The sequence below is a fragment of the Dipteris shenzhenensis genome, chromosome 2 (genome assembly GCF_047967505.1).
Source record: "Dipteris shenzhenensis isolate YYH24624 ecotype China chromosome 2, Dip_SZ_1.0, whole genome shotgun sequence".
Lineage (NCBI taxonomy): Eukaryota > Viridiplantae > Streptophyta > Polypodiopsida > Gleicheniales > Dipteridaceae > Dipteris > Dipteris shenzhenensis.
The window spans coordinates 19,100,899-19,117,900 of record NC_141597.1 but is presented as its reverse complement, the minus strand read 5'-3'; the positions used below and the strand labels follow the sequence as shown (position 1 = coordinate 19,117,900).

General features: G+C 45.6%; 1 protein-coding gene and 1 long non-coding RNA gene across 2 annotated transcripts; both read right to left on the bottom strand.

The window, feature by feature from the left end:
• Window positions 1-16: 16 nt before the first annotated feature.
• Window positions 17-12,343, bottom strand: LOC147904438 (uncharacterized). The gene is made up of 3 exons (XR_015542119.1): window positions 12,073-12,343; window positions 281-355; window positions 17-196 (listed from the first exon to the last, which is right to left on the bottom strand). It is a non-coding gene; the product is annotated as an uncharacterized LOC147904438 (long non-coding RNA).
• A 472-nt stretch (window positions 12,344-12,815) lies between these two features.
• Window positions 12,816-16,408, bottom strand: LOC147904437 (pentatricopeptide repeat-containing protein At2g39620-like). The gene is made up of 2 exons (XM_087386428.1): window positions 16,050-16,408; window positions 12,816-15,956 (listed from the first exon to the last, which is right to left on the bottom strand). The coding sequence occupies exon 2, from the start codon at window positions 15,834-15,836 to the stop codon at window positions 13,107-13,109; it is 2,730 nt and encodes a 909-aa protein (XP_087242554.1). The 5' UTR covers window positions 15,837-15,956; window positions 16,050-16,408; the 3' UTR covers window positions 12,816-13,106.
• Window positions 16,409-17,002: the final 594 nt, after the last annotated feature.

Here is a 17,002-nt window from a genome sequence, read left to right as displayed (position 1 = left end):
ACCTCTTGAGCACAAACCTTCAGCACAGAACCTGAAGGCAGACCTCATAGCACTCTTGTTTATAGCTGAATGCTTCATCAACATGCTTTCTCTGAATGGTTTAGCAGGATGACGTTGAAGGAGATGTGAACTCAAACATGCAGACTGTCCTCCAACACCTCCCTTCTGTGGCATCAGCGTCCTCCAGCACAGCTTTCTGCAAGCATAGACCAATTATATTATGATGCAGGACAGCCTCATCCATGCACACAGAAGAAACAGACGGAGAGCGAGCATATACCATTTGTCGGTGTCCACAGTCTCTTTTACTTCATCAACGAAACAGTTAACCTCCTTTCCGCAACGCCTTCTCATCCTGCACATACACGAGAAGATAGGAAATGAAAGCTAGAATCTCGAGAACGAATAGACTTGGAAGATAGAACCTCGACCGAAGCTGTTGCTGTCAGTGTCCATGCACTCATGAGTCCCGTGAGAGCGAGTTGACATTCAGCCATGGTATTAAGGAAACAATCGAAGAGCAAAGAACGTGCTCACAACTACGAAGCAAATGATTCAAAAGCATAGGAGGAGTGCAACATTGGAGCTTCCCTGTTAAAGACCTACACAAGCCCAAACAAAGAAAGAGCGATATCAAAGGTGTTAGAAATCGACCAACAGAGGGTACGCACAACGGAAGACTGATAGAATAGCCCAGGAGTTCACACAGTGTGTGGGGAGTGGAATCACAAACTTCTTAAACTTATGTGCATGAAATTGATGTGCCAGACTAGTAAATAGACAATGATCCAGCCAGATATAGAAACCACCAAAAGAATATATTTCCGTCCAAAGCTATGGACACAACACAAAAGAGAGAGATCCAAAGTCCCACCACAGCATGGTCCTTTGATCTTACCACAAGGTACCTCTACTATCTGCTGGATATCTCGAGAACACTAAGCCCACGTGCTCCACCTCGAGCGCAGTAGAGACTGTCTAGAATGGTTCTCTCTACCTTGCTGCCTGTACTCAGCCTAGGTAGGCAGCCCTTCAAGCTTAGTCTGCAGCTCTTCCTGCTCTCCTGGTCCTCCAGGAATAGGCTCCAAGAGTAGGTCTTATGCTGCTCCTTGCTGCTTGTCTTTTGCTGCTCCAGAGAATGAGTGAGGAGGCCCAAGGCCCCTCCTTTTATAGTGCCCAAGACCCTCCATATGAACCAACCTGGTAGGGAGATTTGGGCTGACCCAAACTGCCCCTACCCACCGACCCAATGGGTCTGTAAACCGACCAGTGGGCAGCCCATTGGGTGCCCTTTTCTGGCCCGTCTTGCCACATGGCAGCCTGCCACTTTTGTAGCCATATTGCTTCCCTGTCGCGGCTCTTTTGCAGCCCATGTGCTGCCCTTTGCAGGCGCGCCACATGCAGACTCTGTTCCGCCTCCTGTGGGCCTGTTCCAGCCCGTACATACACGCCATGCTGTGCCTCTGCCAGGCTGCTGTTGCAGGGCACATACTTGTCCATAGTCGCCGCCTCTTGGCCCGCCATGTACCTGCCTTAATAGCTGCCCACATGGCAGCCTGTGTGCTGCCCATGTGGCAGCCTCTTCCCTTTGCTGTGTGATGCCCACATGGCAGCCCATGTGGCAGCCCCTTCAGCCCTTTCCCTGTTAGGTGCTGCCCATGTGGCAGCCCCCTCTCCACCATGAGTCTCCTGCCCACATGACAGCCAAGATGCTGTCCATGTGGCAGGCCATTCCACCTATGGTCCTGATGCACTCCTCATTTGGGGGGGCTCACAGATGGAGAGGTGACCATTCCAACACCCCCTCTCACCGACACATCCAGGCCCAATGCCAACACGTCGATGACGATGCTCCAGTAACTCCCCGGTCGTAGTCCTCTGGAACATTTCGATGTATAAATCTTTTCTTGGCTTTTCATCCAGTGGCTCCTGCTCCACTAGGTCTGGTTCCGCTTCCTCACACCATCCTGGTACACGGGTCCACCTCTCGTACCACCTCCTGGCACCACCACCTTCAATCACATTCCCGCCTTTGGACTTGAGCAATCTAGACGCCACGATCTTCCAGCTGTCGCCCTAATAATGAGTGAACAACCTGGAGTCTTCCAGGCACCATGGGTCTGTTTCAACCCGTCCTTCCTTTGGCAAGGTCTGCAACAAAAGAATATCTCCAGATAACCTAGACCACGAACTCTCACTAAGCTCTCAAGCAGGTACTCTTCTGGCTTCAGTACACCTTGTCCATCACCTTCCAACAATCTGTGTCCGAGATTTGAAGAAGCACCCACACTTCCCATTCTGCCTTCGAAGAAGGCCAATTCCTTCCAATCTCGCATTACCTAAGACAAATGAAGAGAAGATTCTCTCCACAACATGCTATAAAGGCTCAAATCAAGAACATCAAGTACATACCAGATCGTCGTACTGCCTGTGTGCTTGCTCTGAAAGAAAACCATGCACCTCATCGAGGCACATACCAGTAACCATTGCAATCCTGTACTACCCCCTTCTAAATGATAGCAACCACCTGTGCATGAAATCCTAGGGCACTCCATGGTATCCACCCTCATGTCAGTATCAACAACCACGCGCCTGAAAGATCCCAAGCACTCCATGCTATCCTTCACCTTCACAAAGGTTTCTGACTCCTCGTCAACCCACATTAAGATGTCAGACATCTTCATTGTGGCTTCTAGGTCAGCATATCTGACCTCAGTAACACACGGAGATGTCACCAAGAATAGTTCTTCGTTACCACATTAGCTTTGGCTTTTGTGTCCCTCTGAATCTGAGTCGGGCTCCTTGTTTGTTTGATCCGCCGCCTTCTTTTTGCAATCCTTTGCAAAATGGCCTGGCATGTCACAATAGAAGCACTTCTTCTGCTTCTTCGTCTTGGAAGTGTTCTCGTCATCAGAGTCATCCCTCTCGGGACTTGCCACCGTTAGGCTTGCCCTTCCCTTTGCCAACAACGCCTTGTCATATTTGTCGTTGTTATAGAGCTTCTCCCTAGCTTCTTAGTGGAGCAGTAATGGACCCAACTCCTCAAAAGTCAGAGGTTTGGTCCTCTATCCTGCTGTCACAGTTGTAACGAAGCTTCTGAAACTCCGTGGTAGCCTCCTCAATACCATCAAGGCCAACTGGCAGGAGTCCACCTTTTGACCAACCGATGCTAGTTGATCCCTCACCACCTTGACCTTCGTCAAGTGGTCATATACCGAATCTCCCTCATTCATATCCAGGTTGTAGAGCTGATGCTGAAGAAGCAAGATCCAAGATGTGTTATTTGTCTCGTGCAGATCCTTCAGAATGGACCACGCCTCTACTGACGTGTCCGCTATCTAGGTCCGAGGAAGCACATGTAGGCCATCATCTCCATGTCATATTGATGCCCTCTGGGCCCTGGTATGTGCCATGTAGCTTTAGTTATTGGCACTTAGGTCACCTAGTACTTTTAGTGTCTTATGACACCTAGTACTAGTGGTATCACTAGGACACTATCCTAGGGTTTTCCTTTATTTTGTACTTTGTACTTTCATTGGTTAGTTGTTGATGTGACGGCTTCCAGCGTTCTGCTCCACGTTTGTACCTCCTTCCGTTGCCTTGAGCCTACATTGGGCATTCATCCGCACAACTTGCGTGGGGCAGTACAACTTGCAAAATTCTTCGTTCACCTTTGCACCCCATTGGCTCAAATTTGCAGGTTTGTAGTTATATTATCAGGACAATGAAATTTGAGGCTCGTGTCACATTTGCAGGTTTTGCAGTGACATTTGCTCCTTCGGTCACATTTTTTGGGCTTTTGCAATATTTGCCATTTGTTGGCTCAATTTCATCGACAAAATTAGGGCTTTTGAGTGCTTTGACGTCAAATTGTCAATTTGCAGCAATTTATTTTTTGGGCCTTTTCCTTAATTTGGCTTCTTTTGCTGCAATTTGCCCCTTTAGAAATTGGGGCTTTTTACATTGAGCTTCAATTTTGCCAAGGACAAGGCCTTTGGAAGATTTGCAGGTACTTTTTCTCTCAATTTGAGTGAGAGAATCTGACATTTGCTATCTTTAGCAGTCAGATTGGTCTATTTTGGCATTTTTACAAGACATTGCAGTCAGATTGCAAGATATTCTCAGATTTGCAGGTTATTTTGCCACATTTGCTCAAATAGCAATGACATTTACCTTCTTTGATTTGAAATTGGCGGTTTTCAATGAAATTGACAAGAAATTGCAAGACATTGCAGGACATTTGGTCACGCAACTTAATTTGGGGCTTTTCCATATTTGCCCTCTTTTTGACCATTTTGCCCTTTCAGATTGTGGGGTTTTTGCCTTAGCTTCTATTTGCAGTGATCTCATTTGGTCACATTTGCAGTTAAAAGCCTTGAGGCTACTTTTGCATTACTTGGTCAGTGCAATTTTACTTATGCTTTTTACAATGGCTAGCAACAATAATGATTTGTTTGGCGTTCTCTGTGAAGATGATAAGTTGGATGGCACCAACTCTCCTATGTGATCCTACCTTATGAAGCATATCCTAGTTGCAAGAAACTTTTGGAATATTGTTTCAGGTATTGATTTGAGGCCAGTGAATGCTCAAGTGGCTGCCCCTACTCTGCTGGCACTCCTCCAGGGGGAATCTTCCCAACTCTTCTTCCTCTAGTACTCCTGTCACTACTACTACTACTCAGGATCAGATCAGATGGGACTCCAGAGATGCAAATGCACTCATGTATTGCCTTATCATGCAAGAGAATCATTATTCCACAAAATCTGGTCATGCAGGACAGCAAAGGATGCTTGGGATAAGCTAGCTTCTCTTTATCAAGTTCACAATGAGGCACGGGTTGCGTATTTGAGAAGACAATTGCAAGAACTCAGCATGCAGGAAAGAGACTCAATGGATACATATTTAACAAAGGTCACGGACCTCATGGAGCAACTTGCAAATATTGATGAAGTGGTGCCTAATTCTCAGCTTGTTAGCACTACATTAAATGGACTACCAGACACATATCAAGGGTTTGCTACAACCCTTACACTTGTAGCCAATGGAAATCCTGATCACTATTCATTTGATTAGTTAGTCACTTTGCTTTTGCAGGAAGAGCAAAGTCGTGCTAATAGGCAAGCTACTATTCCTAATCATGCATTTGCTTCACAGCAGAAAGGAAAGGCAAGGCTTCCAAGCCTATGGGCAAGCCTAAATATGCGCCTAACAGTGGCAATTCCTCCAATGTATATCAAAATACAGCAGATAAAGTCAAAGAAGAAAAGATGCAACTATTGTCACTAGCCAGGCATGAAATCTCAGAATGCAGGAAGCGTATTGCTTCGGAGAAGAAGAAAGCAGGATTGACAGTAAATGCCTCACATGCAATTGAATCTCATGAGCCAGCAGATGCCTCACACGCACATGCTCTCCAGGATGATTGGGCATGGGCTTTCCATTGTTGATGCATTCTTTTCTGCTAATGATGCTCAGTCTTGGTATTTTGATAGTGGTGCTTCCAAGCACGTAACCTCTTGCAGACAGTAGTTTCATCCCTTGGCTAATGCACCTCAAGGGGGGACTGTCACATGTGCTAATAATGCTTCCTATGCTATAAAAGGAATTGGAGATGTGTAGCTCACATCCATTTCAAGCCATCTTGTCACTTTGACAAATGTTCTTTTTGTGCCTGGAATTGAAGTAAACTTGATTTCAATTTCAGCAATTGCCACTTCAGGTATCAGAGTGATTTTTTATGGATGCAGATGCCTAGTATATGATCTTCGTGATGACAATGACATAGTTCTCATTAGCACTTTGAAAAAGGAGCTTTATCACCTTGATTATCACTCAGCTGCGCTTTCTATTGAAGCATTTGCTATTTCAGATTCACAGCTTGCTGAAACTCATCTTTGGCATGAGAGAATGGGTCATCTAAATTATAGAGCTCTTGCCAAGTTACATTCACAGGGCATGGCAAATGATGTACCTCAAACTCACACAGTTTCCAAATGTGTGTGAGGGTTGTCTTTTGGGTAAGATGCATTGGTTTCCTTTTCAAAAAGATTGTCCAAAATTCTCACAAAGGAAATTGCAGCTAGTGCACAGTGATGTTTCTGGCCCAATGAGGACAAATGCCATTGGTGGGTACAAATATTTCATGACTCTAATTGATGACTTCACAAGATATTGCTGGGTATATGCTTTAAAAGCCAAGAAGTGTTCTCATGCTTTCAGAGGTGGCTGAATATGGTTGAGAATGAATCAGGATGCAAGCTTGTCACCCTCAACACAGATAGGGGGGGAGAGTATATGTCGAAGGAGTTTGATGCATTTTTGGCTTCACGGGGCATTGTTCACTCATGCACTACTCCTTACACTCCTCAGCATAATCTTGTTCCTGAAAGAAAGAGCAGGTCCACTATGGAGATGGCCAGATGGGCCAAGTCCTTGCCCAATAAATTTTGGCTTGATGCAGTGATGTGTGCTAACTATGTGCTGAATAGATCACCTACAAGGGCATTGAGGACTGGTACACCTTATGAAGCATGGAAAGGCAAGAAGCCTTCACTTTCACACATGAGAGTTTTTGGGTCTCTTGCATATGTCCATGTACCATCTCAGCTGAGACATAAGCTTGATGATAAGGCAATCAAATGCATATTTATTGGTTACAGCCAGGAGAGCAGAGGATATCGGTTGTACCAACCAAATACTGGGAAGATTATTGTCAGTAGAGGTGTAATCTTTGCTGAACATTCAGCTTCTCCTCTTGTGGACTGCAAAGCTAAGCCAGAAGTTGACATGTTTGATGCCTTTGACTCTTGGTTACCTCTTCTTCCCTCAGGGGGGGACTTTGACCAGCAACATGAGCCTCCTGCAGGCCCTCCAACAAGCAATGATCAGCCAGCAACCCATGCTGATTTGCAGGTTCCTCTTCCAGCACAAAATGATCCCAATATTCATGATGCAGCGATTGAAGAAAGAGCCATCAATAGACAGCAAAGGCAAGTTCCCAGATGGCTTCTTGACACATTGAGGGACAGCAAACAAGATCAACCTCTTGCTGCCCGGACAAGATCAGGGAATAGACAGATGCATGGTCACTTTCTTGAGTTTTTACTCCTTGCTACAGCTTCCAATGAAGAGCCTTTGTGCCATAAAGATGCATTTGAAAGCAAAGAGTGGATGGATGCAATGAGAGCTGAGCTGCAATCTATTGCCAAAAATGACACATGGGAATTAGTAGATCTACCTCCTGACAAGCATGCCATTGGTACTCGGTGGGTCTACAAATTAAAAAAGAAATTTGATGGCAGCATAGATCGACACAAAGCCCGTCTTGTTGCAAAAGGGTATGCCCAACAACAAGGCATTGACTTTGAGGAGACCTTTGCTCCCACTTCCAGGATTACTACTATCAGATGTGTCATTGCCATTGCAGCCCATCACCATTGGTAAGTGCACCAGCTTGACATCAAGACTGCCTTTCTTCATGGGGATCTACAGGAAGAAGTTTATGTGACACAACCTCCTGGCTTTGAGGTTGTTGGCTCTGAAAACAAGGTATGCCAGCTGAGAAAAGCCCTTTATGGTTTGAAACAGGCACCCAGGGCATGGTATGCTAAAATTCATGCACACTTACTGTCCCTTGGTTTTCAGAATAGCCCAACAAAGCCCACTCTTTATGTCTGTGGGAGTGAATCTGATTTTTTAGTGCTGATTTTATATGTGGATGACATGCTGATCACAGGCCCTGATACTCAGCATATTGCAGCTTTCAAGGCTGGTTTGCAGCAAGCTTATGAAATGTCAGACATGGGACAGTTGCACTATTATTTGGGCATTCAGTTTGCTCATGTTGAGGGGGTATTATAATGACACAGTCCAACTATATTGGACAGCTCCTTGATCATTTTCAGTTTGAGGATTGCAAGCCAATCTCTACTCCTGTGGACCTTGGCTTCAAATTTTCAGCTCATGATGGGAGCCCACCATGTGATATCACTCTTTACCAGCAAGTTGTTGGATGTCGCATTTACTTGTGCCACACCAAACCTGACTTACAGTATGCAGTATCCTAGCTTAGCAGGTTCATGCACATGAACATTGGCAGGCAGCAAAGAGAGTCTTTAGATATCTCAGTGGCAGTCAGGATTTAGCCCTCTTCTATGGTGATCAGGGTTCACTTACCATGCATGCTTACACGGATAGTGACTGGGCAGGCTGTTCCGACACCAGAGTGTCACATACCGGCAACTGTTTTTTGTTTGGCAGTTCATGTATCTCTTGGCTCAGCAAGAAGCAACCAACAGTTGCCACATCCAGCTGTGAGGCTGAGTACAAGGCAGCCTTCACCGCTATAGGAGAGTGTGTCTGGCTTCGACAGTTACTTGAAGATCTTGGTATCCGCCAGATGGTATACACTGACAACCAGAGTGCTTTGGCTATTGCGCATAATCCAGTGTTTCATGCGTGTACCAAGCACATTGAGGTTCACTATCATTATGTTCGAGAGCGGTTGTCAGTAGGAGACATAGAGTTGTCCTACCTTCCCACAGAGGACAACATAGCAGATCTTTTTACGAAGGCACTTCCTCGTCCCAAGTTTGAAGTCTTTCGACAGGCTTTACACTTGGTTCCCTTTGTTACATGATCTGGCTACCTTGTACATTCATAGGTGGCTATATCCCTTGGGATGAATATGTGCCACCATGACCACAAAATACTAGGTATTCTGAGACGTTATGAGAATACTTCAGCCCATACCATGGAGGGGTGTTTGTAGGCCATCATCTCCCTGTCGTATTGATGCCCTCTAGGCCCTGGTATGTGCCATGTAGCTTTAATTATTGGCACTTAGGTCACCTAGTATTTTTAGTGTCTTATGACACCTAGTACTAGTGGTACCACTAGGACACTGTCCTAGGGTTCCCCTTTATTTTGTACTTTGTACTTTCATTTGTTAGTTGTTGATGTGATGGCTTTCAGCGTTCTGCTCCACGTTTGTACCTCCTTCCGCTTCCTTGAGCCTGCAGGACAAACTCTGCTGTAGTCCCTATGATCAATGCCAGGGCATGGGCATCTCTATCTTCCCAAGCTTCGAGCTCCTCTCCATCTACTGGTATGAGTATCCCCCCCTTGTTGTCCACCATATCCTTTGGCTTCGCCTCCACTCCCGTTGTCAGTTTCCACAGCTTCCGAGCCACTAAACGACTCCGGATCTTCAACCTTCCAAATAGAATTATTTGTCCCATCCAGTTTCCCAGACTCTCCAAAGTTAGAAAAGGTGAAAGAAAGAAATCTGGGGCAAGAGGAAGGGAGAGAAGGGGCTGAAGAGGCTTCTGAAATCGACATCTCTACTACTTAACACACAGCAAAGTCGAACAAACTCAACCTTCTGTAGACTAGAAGTTTGTATGCACCTGATTGAACCTGAGTCACCCTCCTTCTCGCAAGGGCACTGTCCTCCAGTCGTGGAAGTCGATTCCCAAAAGCCTCTGAATCAAGGTCGTCCTTCAGCAAGGTCCCTGCCTTCAAGCTCCCACACTTGTGAGCCTCCTACTTTGGCTATGATACCATGTTAGAAATCGACCAACAGAGGGTACGCACAACGGAAGACTGATAGAATAGCCCAGGAGCTCACACATTGTGTGTGGGGAGTGGAATCACAAACTTCTTAAACTTATGTGCATGAAATTGATGTGCCAGACCAGTAAATAGACAATGATCCAGCCAGATATAGAAACCACCAAAAGAATATATTTCCGTCCAAAGCTATGGACACAACACAAAAGAGAGAGATCCAAAGTCCCACCACAGCGTGGTCCTTTGATCTTACCACAAGGTACTTCTACTATCTGCCGGATATCTCTAGAACACTAAGCCCGCGTGCTCCACCTCGAGTGCAGTAGACTCTCTGTCCACAATGGTTCTCTCTACCTTGCTGCCTATACTCAGCCTAGGTAGGCAGCCCTTCAAGCTTAGTCTGCAGCTCTTCCTGCTCTCCTGGTCCTCCAGGAATAGGCTCCAAGGGTAGGTCTTATTCTGCTCTAGAGAATGAGTGAGGAGGCCCAAGGCCCCTCCTTTTGAACCAATGGGTCTGTAAACCGACCAGTAGGCAGCCCATTGGCTGCCCCTTTCTGGCCTGCCTTGCCACGTGGCAGCCCGCCACTGGTGTGGCATATTGCTGCCCTGTCATGGCTCTTTTGCAGCCCATGTGCTGCCCTTTGCAGGCGCCCATTGTTGTGAAACATGCAGACTCCGTTCCGCTTCCTGTGTGCCTCTGTTAGGGGCCTGTTCCAGCCCGTACATACACACCATGCTGCACCTCTGCCAGGCTGCTGTTGCAGATCACACACTTATCCATTGTCCCTGCCTCCTGGTCCGCCATGTAGGCAAATCTTCCCTGAGACTACCTGCCTTGATAGCTGCCCACATGGCAGCCTGTGTGCTGCCCATGTGGCAGCCTCTGCCCTTTGCTATGTGCTGCCCACATGGCAGCCCATGTGCTGCCCATGTGGCAGTCCCCTCTCCACCATGAGTCTCCTGCCCACATGACAGCCAAGATGCTGTCCATGTGGCAGGCCATTCCACCTATGGTCCACCCCCCGATGCACTCCTCATTTGGGGGCTCACAGATGGGGAGGTGACCATTCCAACAAAAGGAGGAGATGAAGGTCCACAATTCCCACCATTTGTGCAGAAATCACCGTCACTTCCACAAGAGGGCCTTGTAATGCAGAAGAGTCATGCACTGAAAGCCATGCAAGTAGTCACCTTACGTGGCGGAACATGAACTCCCCCACCAACTCAGCCAATCAGACCAAGCGGCTGGACACGTGTTCAAATGGGCAACATTCCCTTTCGAGGAAACGATCACTAAGGCCAACGCAGGGCAGGCCAAAAAGAGTGATAGGTAGACCTTGAGTCCTAGGGTAGGGCATCCATAAAGTTATGTCCTGGATAGGGTTAGAGATTTTTAAGGGACCACATGATGTGGCTGTTAGAGTTAATCATCTCTTGTCTATCAGTTAAAACGAGGGCCTGCTAGACTACAGTGCCCTCCACACACAGGTAGCAATAGATCCACACGTGAATTGCTGCAAAACTGAAATGCCAACACTAGCTATGATTTTGAAAGCTAACAACTGAAAATGCAGCAAGTCAACTGCAAATGCACAATGAACCCCAAATAAAGCACACCGAGGAGGTGTGGAGGTGAGGGAGAAGCTTCCAAGTGGCTTCTCACAAAAGCCAAAGCTTCAGCCCCATCCTAAGAGGTGCACTGACACAGTGTACCTGATTAGAATGCTACCAAACACATGCACTAATACAATGCTTGGAACTGATTGGCTACCCTGAGATGGTGAGTGAATGTATATGTGACATAAGGCAAGGCCACACGAGACCAATAGAATAGAATGGTGCCATGTGGCAACCATCCCATTCATCCATGATGGATGTATGTGGGGCCTTGCCACATCATCTGGCCCCTTAAAACCTATAACCCGTATCCATGACATAGCGTTGTGAATGTCCTACCCTAGGACCTAAGGTCTTCGTACCACTCTTTTTTACATTTTAATTAATCCCAACCCAAAATTATCCCAAGGGTAATTTAGTGACTATGTCCATAGTTTATCACATTTTCCAACACAGATACTTAGTATGATAATTGCTTTAATGAATTTGAGTATGAATATGGAACACGTCCCACCCAACCTCCCCTAAAAAAACTTTGCTTATGTTAATGGCCCCCCTTCTCCTTGTCACCCCTCTTCCCCTACTTTAATGAGACCTTCCCTCTTCCTTTTCACCCCCTTCCCCTTCCATATCAACTAATGCAAATAGAGTCTGCAATTTTTGTTGAATAGCAGGAGGGCTTGGTCTTTTAGACGTTTGTGTCTTAAGATTTAAAATCTTAGCGATGGGCTAAGACTTCCTCTTGATTATGTTCTCTCTATCCCATATATAATCAATTCCCTTTGCTCGATTCTCTAAAACTACAACACTGGTAAAAGAATCACATTTGTTTTTACAATCATGTCATAATACAGCAGGTCTGCATTGTGTAAATCACAACATACCTCTACAAGAACAGAGACCATCCTTGTTGAGTGATCGAACCAGCACTTGTCTTGCACAAATTACCCCCTCATTTTCAATAATGTACATGATCTAGCTTCATGCAGCATTGTGATAAGTCTTTACACATCCTTCAAGCTTAAGTCGAATGCAGTATTTATTCCTGAAGTTTGCAGCATTGTGATGAGTCTTTACACATCCTCCAAGCTTGCATCAAATGCAGCATTATTCTTCCTGTAATTTGTGGTCCATTTGTCTATACGCCCACATCAAAAAGCTTCTCATTATAAGAATCAGGTCTAAAGGCAGACTTAGATTTAGCACAAATCCTTCCTTTTTCATACCTGAACTCTTTGTTATCCATAACAAACTCATGCAAGCACCTCTATCAACCAATAGCAAGCTGTCTTTCACCATTGCATGTTTCCTCATCTCCTCAACTCGATATGCATCATCCCACCTCCCAGCAGATGTATAAATGTTTGCCATGAGCACATATGAAGCAGCAGATTCTGTGTTCATCAGGGCAACCTGCTGAAAGCATCTCAGTCCTAGTTCTGCTTCCCCATGAGATTTGCAGGCATTGAGAAGCGCTCTCCATGGTAAAAGAATCACATTTGTTTTTACAATCATGTCATAATACAGCAGGTCTGCATTGTGTAAATCACAACATACCTCTACAAGAACAGAGACCATCCTTGTTGAGTGATCGAACCAGCACTTGTCTTGCACACATTACCCCCTCATTTTCAATAATGTACATGATCTAGCTTCATGCAGCATTGTTATAAGTCTTTACACATCCTTCAAGCTTAAGTCAAATGCAGTATTTATTCCTGAAGTTTGCAGCATTGTGATGAGTCTTTACACATCCTCCAAGCTTGCATCAAATGCAGCATTATCCTTCCTGTAATTTGTGGTCCATTTGTCTATACGCCCACATTAAAAAGCTTCTCATTATAAGAATCAGGTCTAAAGGCAGACTTAGATTTAGCACATATCCTTCCTTTTTCATACCTGAACTCTTTGTTATCCATTACAAACTCATGCAAGCACCTCTATCAACCAATAGCAAGCTGTCTTTCACCATTGTATGTTTCCTCATCTCCTCAACTCGATATGCATCATCCCACCTCCCAGCAGATGTATAAATGTTTGCCATGAGCACATATGAAGCAGCAGATTCTGTGTTCATCAGGGCAACCTGCTGAAAGCATCTCAGTCCTAGTTCTGCTTCCCCATGAGATTTGCAGGCATTGAGAAGCGCTCTCCATGTGCCTTCAGATGGAGGACACTGCAAAGTTTCAAGAAAGTCCTCTGCCTCATGCAAATGTCCTGAGCCTGCAAGAAGATTAATCATACAAATATAGTATTCCATTGATGGCAAAATGCAATTTTGTCTTCTCGCGACTTTGAAACATTCCTGTCCCTTAAATACCAGGTTGGTATGGCTGCATGCAGTGAGAACGAATGTTAGCATAATAACATCCAGCTTCACACCCTGTTCTTGCATGTCTTCAAAACATTGCACAGCCATGTTACCCTCATTATTTAGGCCATACCCCTTTATCATTGCAGTCCATGACACCACATCTGGAGCTGACAGCTTGTCAAAGACTTCCCGTGCCTCTAAAAGTGAACCACATCTGGCATACATGTCAACCAAGGAATTGCAGACAGAAAGATCCCTTAGAAATCCCTTTTGTTTTATCTCAGCATGTATTTCTCGCCCCTTGCCCACAGCTCCCATGCTGCCACAAGCCTTCAAAACACAAGCAAAGGTGATTGCATCGGGAAAGACATCCTCCAGTAACATCTCGTCAAAACATTGCAGCGCTTCTTCAATGGGTCCATGTTCAGCATATCCTGCAATAAGCGCATTCCATACTACAACATTACGAAGTGGCAGTCTGTCAAAGGTTTCCCGTGCCTCTGAGAGCCAACCACAATTGGCATACAGATCGACCAAAGTGCTACTCACAAAAAGGTCTCTTTCAAATCCCTTGTGTGCAATCTCAATGTGCATTTCACTGACCTTGCCTATGGCTCCCATGATGCCAAAAATTTTCAAGACACTAACAAATGTAACAGCATTTGGAGAGACACCCTCCAGTTGCATCCGTTCAAAACACGCCAGTGCTTCCTGACCAGGTCCACGTTCGGTATATCCTGCAATCAGGGCATTCCACGATACCACATCTCGAACTGGTAGCTTGCCAAAGACTTCCCATGCCTCTGAAAGTGAGCCACATTTGACGTACATGTTGACCAAAGAGTTGCCAACAAAAATCTCTCTTTCAAATCCCTTTCGTGCTATCTCAGCATGTATTTCTTGGCCTTCGCTTATGGCTCCCATGTTCCCGCAAGATTTCAAGATACCAACAAAAGTGACTGCATTTGGAGAGATGCCCTCCAATTGCATCTGTTGAAGACAAATCAATGCTTCCTCAGCGGGCCCGTGTTCAGCAAATCCTGCAATTAGTGTGCTCCACAGCACAACATTTCGAGCTGGCAGCTTGTAAAAGACTTCTTGTGCCTCTGAAAGTGAGCCACATTTGGCATACATGTCAACTAAAGCGCTGCCAACAAAAAGCTCTCTTTCAAGTGTCTTTCGAGTGATGTCCACATGTATTTCTCTTCCCTTGTTTATGGCTCCCATGCTGCCACAACCTTTCAAGATGGAAACAACTGTGACAGCATTCGGAGATATGCCCTCCAGTTCCATCTGTTCAAAACATTTCAGCACTTCCTCACCAGGTCCATGTTCTGCGTATCCTGCAATTAAAGCATTCCATGACACAACATCCCGAAAACACAACTTTTCAAAGACTTCCCGTGCCTCTAAGAGTGAGCCGCATTTGGCATACATGTCGACTAAACTGCTACTGATAAAAAGATCGTTTTGAAGTCCCTTTTGTACAATCTCAGTATGTATTTCACGTCCCTTGCTTATGGCCCCCAAGCTGCCACAAGCTTTCAAAACAGAAGTATACGTGATGGCATCTGGGAAAACGCCCTCCCCTTGTATCTGTTCAAAACAGCTCAGCGCTTCCTGGCCAGGTCCATGTTCAGCATATCCTGCGATGAGTGTATTCCAGGACACAACATTTCGAATTGGCAGCTTGTCAAAGACTTCACGAGCCTCTGAAAGTGAACCACATTTGCAATACATATCAACTAAAGCATTGGCAATGAAAAGATCTCTTCCTCCTTGATCATCAATCTTTGCATGTATTTCTCGGCCTCTTTCCACATCTTTCAGCCGAGCACAAGCTTTCAGTAGGGCTGTAAGCGTGTAGATGCTAGGTTGTACACTATCCTCTTGCATTGTTTGATAGAGGCTGAGAGCATGCTGAGCTTGTCCACATTGGACATAGCCTAAAATGAGAGAAGTCCACGAATGCTCATTCCGATGAGTCAACCTGTCAAACACCTGCTGAGCATCAATCATACTTCCGCATGCAACAAACATTGGCACAATGTAGTTCCCGATAGCTCTGTGAGTTTCCAGCCCCTTAGTGCAAATGTGTGCATGCACCCGCTTGGCATAAGGTAGATTTTTGTTTTTCCTACACTTTTGCAAGATGCTGATAAAGTTCTCAACTGATTGCAGCTCAGCAGTTCGGTCTACAAGTATGTCATGACTACTGCCCTTCTGAGGTGATTGTGAATTCATTTGTCCTCCGGACCTTAGGCCGGCCTTGCACATGCCGCCGGACAGTGGCAAATTCTCCACCAGGGCATGGTCGGCAGACCTCGAGCACATCTCTTCTTACATTTTGACAAGACACCTTGTGCTGTTGCAAAGTACCTTGTGCCGACCCATTGCCACTAACTTTGTTCTTTCCACTCCTGCCATAAGCGGTCTGTGTATCTCCTGCGCTCCCTGTACCGGAAGGAACGCACTCAAGGAAGCTCAATACTGAAAATTAGACGAAAAAGAAAAGAAAAGGAAGCACTTGCAGCCATGGCAGCAAACCTGAACTCGAACTTCTTGTGGCACTACTAGAAGAGGCAGCAAAAGACTCTTGCAATTCATCATTTTTGAGCCGCAGGACAGCGCCTAGATGATCAGAACTGTGGCCTCTGTTGTTCCGACAGGTGGGGGCGAACATGAGGATGCAGGTGAGGTGATGGCGAGCTCCTGGAGGCAACGTCTCTCCTGCTCCAGGTCTGATGTTGGGCAAGGCTCAGAAGAGAAGAAGAAGAAGAAGAAGAAGAAGAAAAGTGACAGTTGGTCGCCTGCCTTTGATTGTGGTTCACAATGTCACCTTTCATGGAAACTATATTTCACCACGTGGGCGTTTTTCTTGTTAATATATCCAAAGTAACATTTGAAGTTTTGACCACGCGGTTGCACACTGCCCTTGCCCGCCCGAACGGGCACAATAAGAACGAGAAGAAGTTCATTTATTGCAAGAATGCGAAAACGCTTACTTGGTTTAGGCTGAGTGAGCGATTTGTGATTGGGCGTTGCAGGTTTGAATCCTCCTGTCAAAGTTTTGGAGACTTGTGATTGGGCATCGCGGGTTTGGGCATCTATCTATTAGGGTGTCTAAACACCCTAATAGAAGGGAGGACCCGCACGATGTTGGAGCATTATGTGGATTGCATGATTGTTTGATCAAATAATATAAGCAAAGAAGGCATTGTACTAATAATTTTTTAGAAGTAAACTTTTTTTTCATCGAACTCGATAAGGCTTTGTAAGGCTTTTACAGAGGACACATCTTATTTTCGCTCAAGGCATAGGGACATACATGAAATTTTCATTATGAGAAGCAAACGTAGTACCTTATAGGAAACTTAATCATTTCTCACGGTACCTTGGAGCCTGTCAAAAGACTGGCTACACACTCGGCTAGAATCCTAGGAAATCATTAGCTCCCTCTCCTTTTGTTTCAACTGTCATCAAGCACCAATACGGTAAGG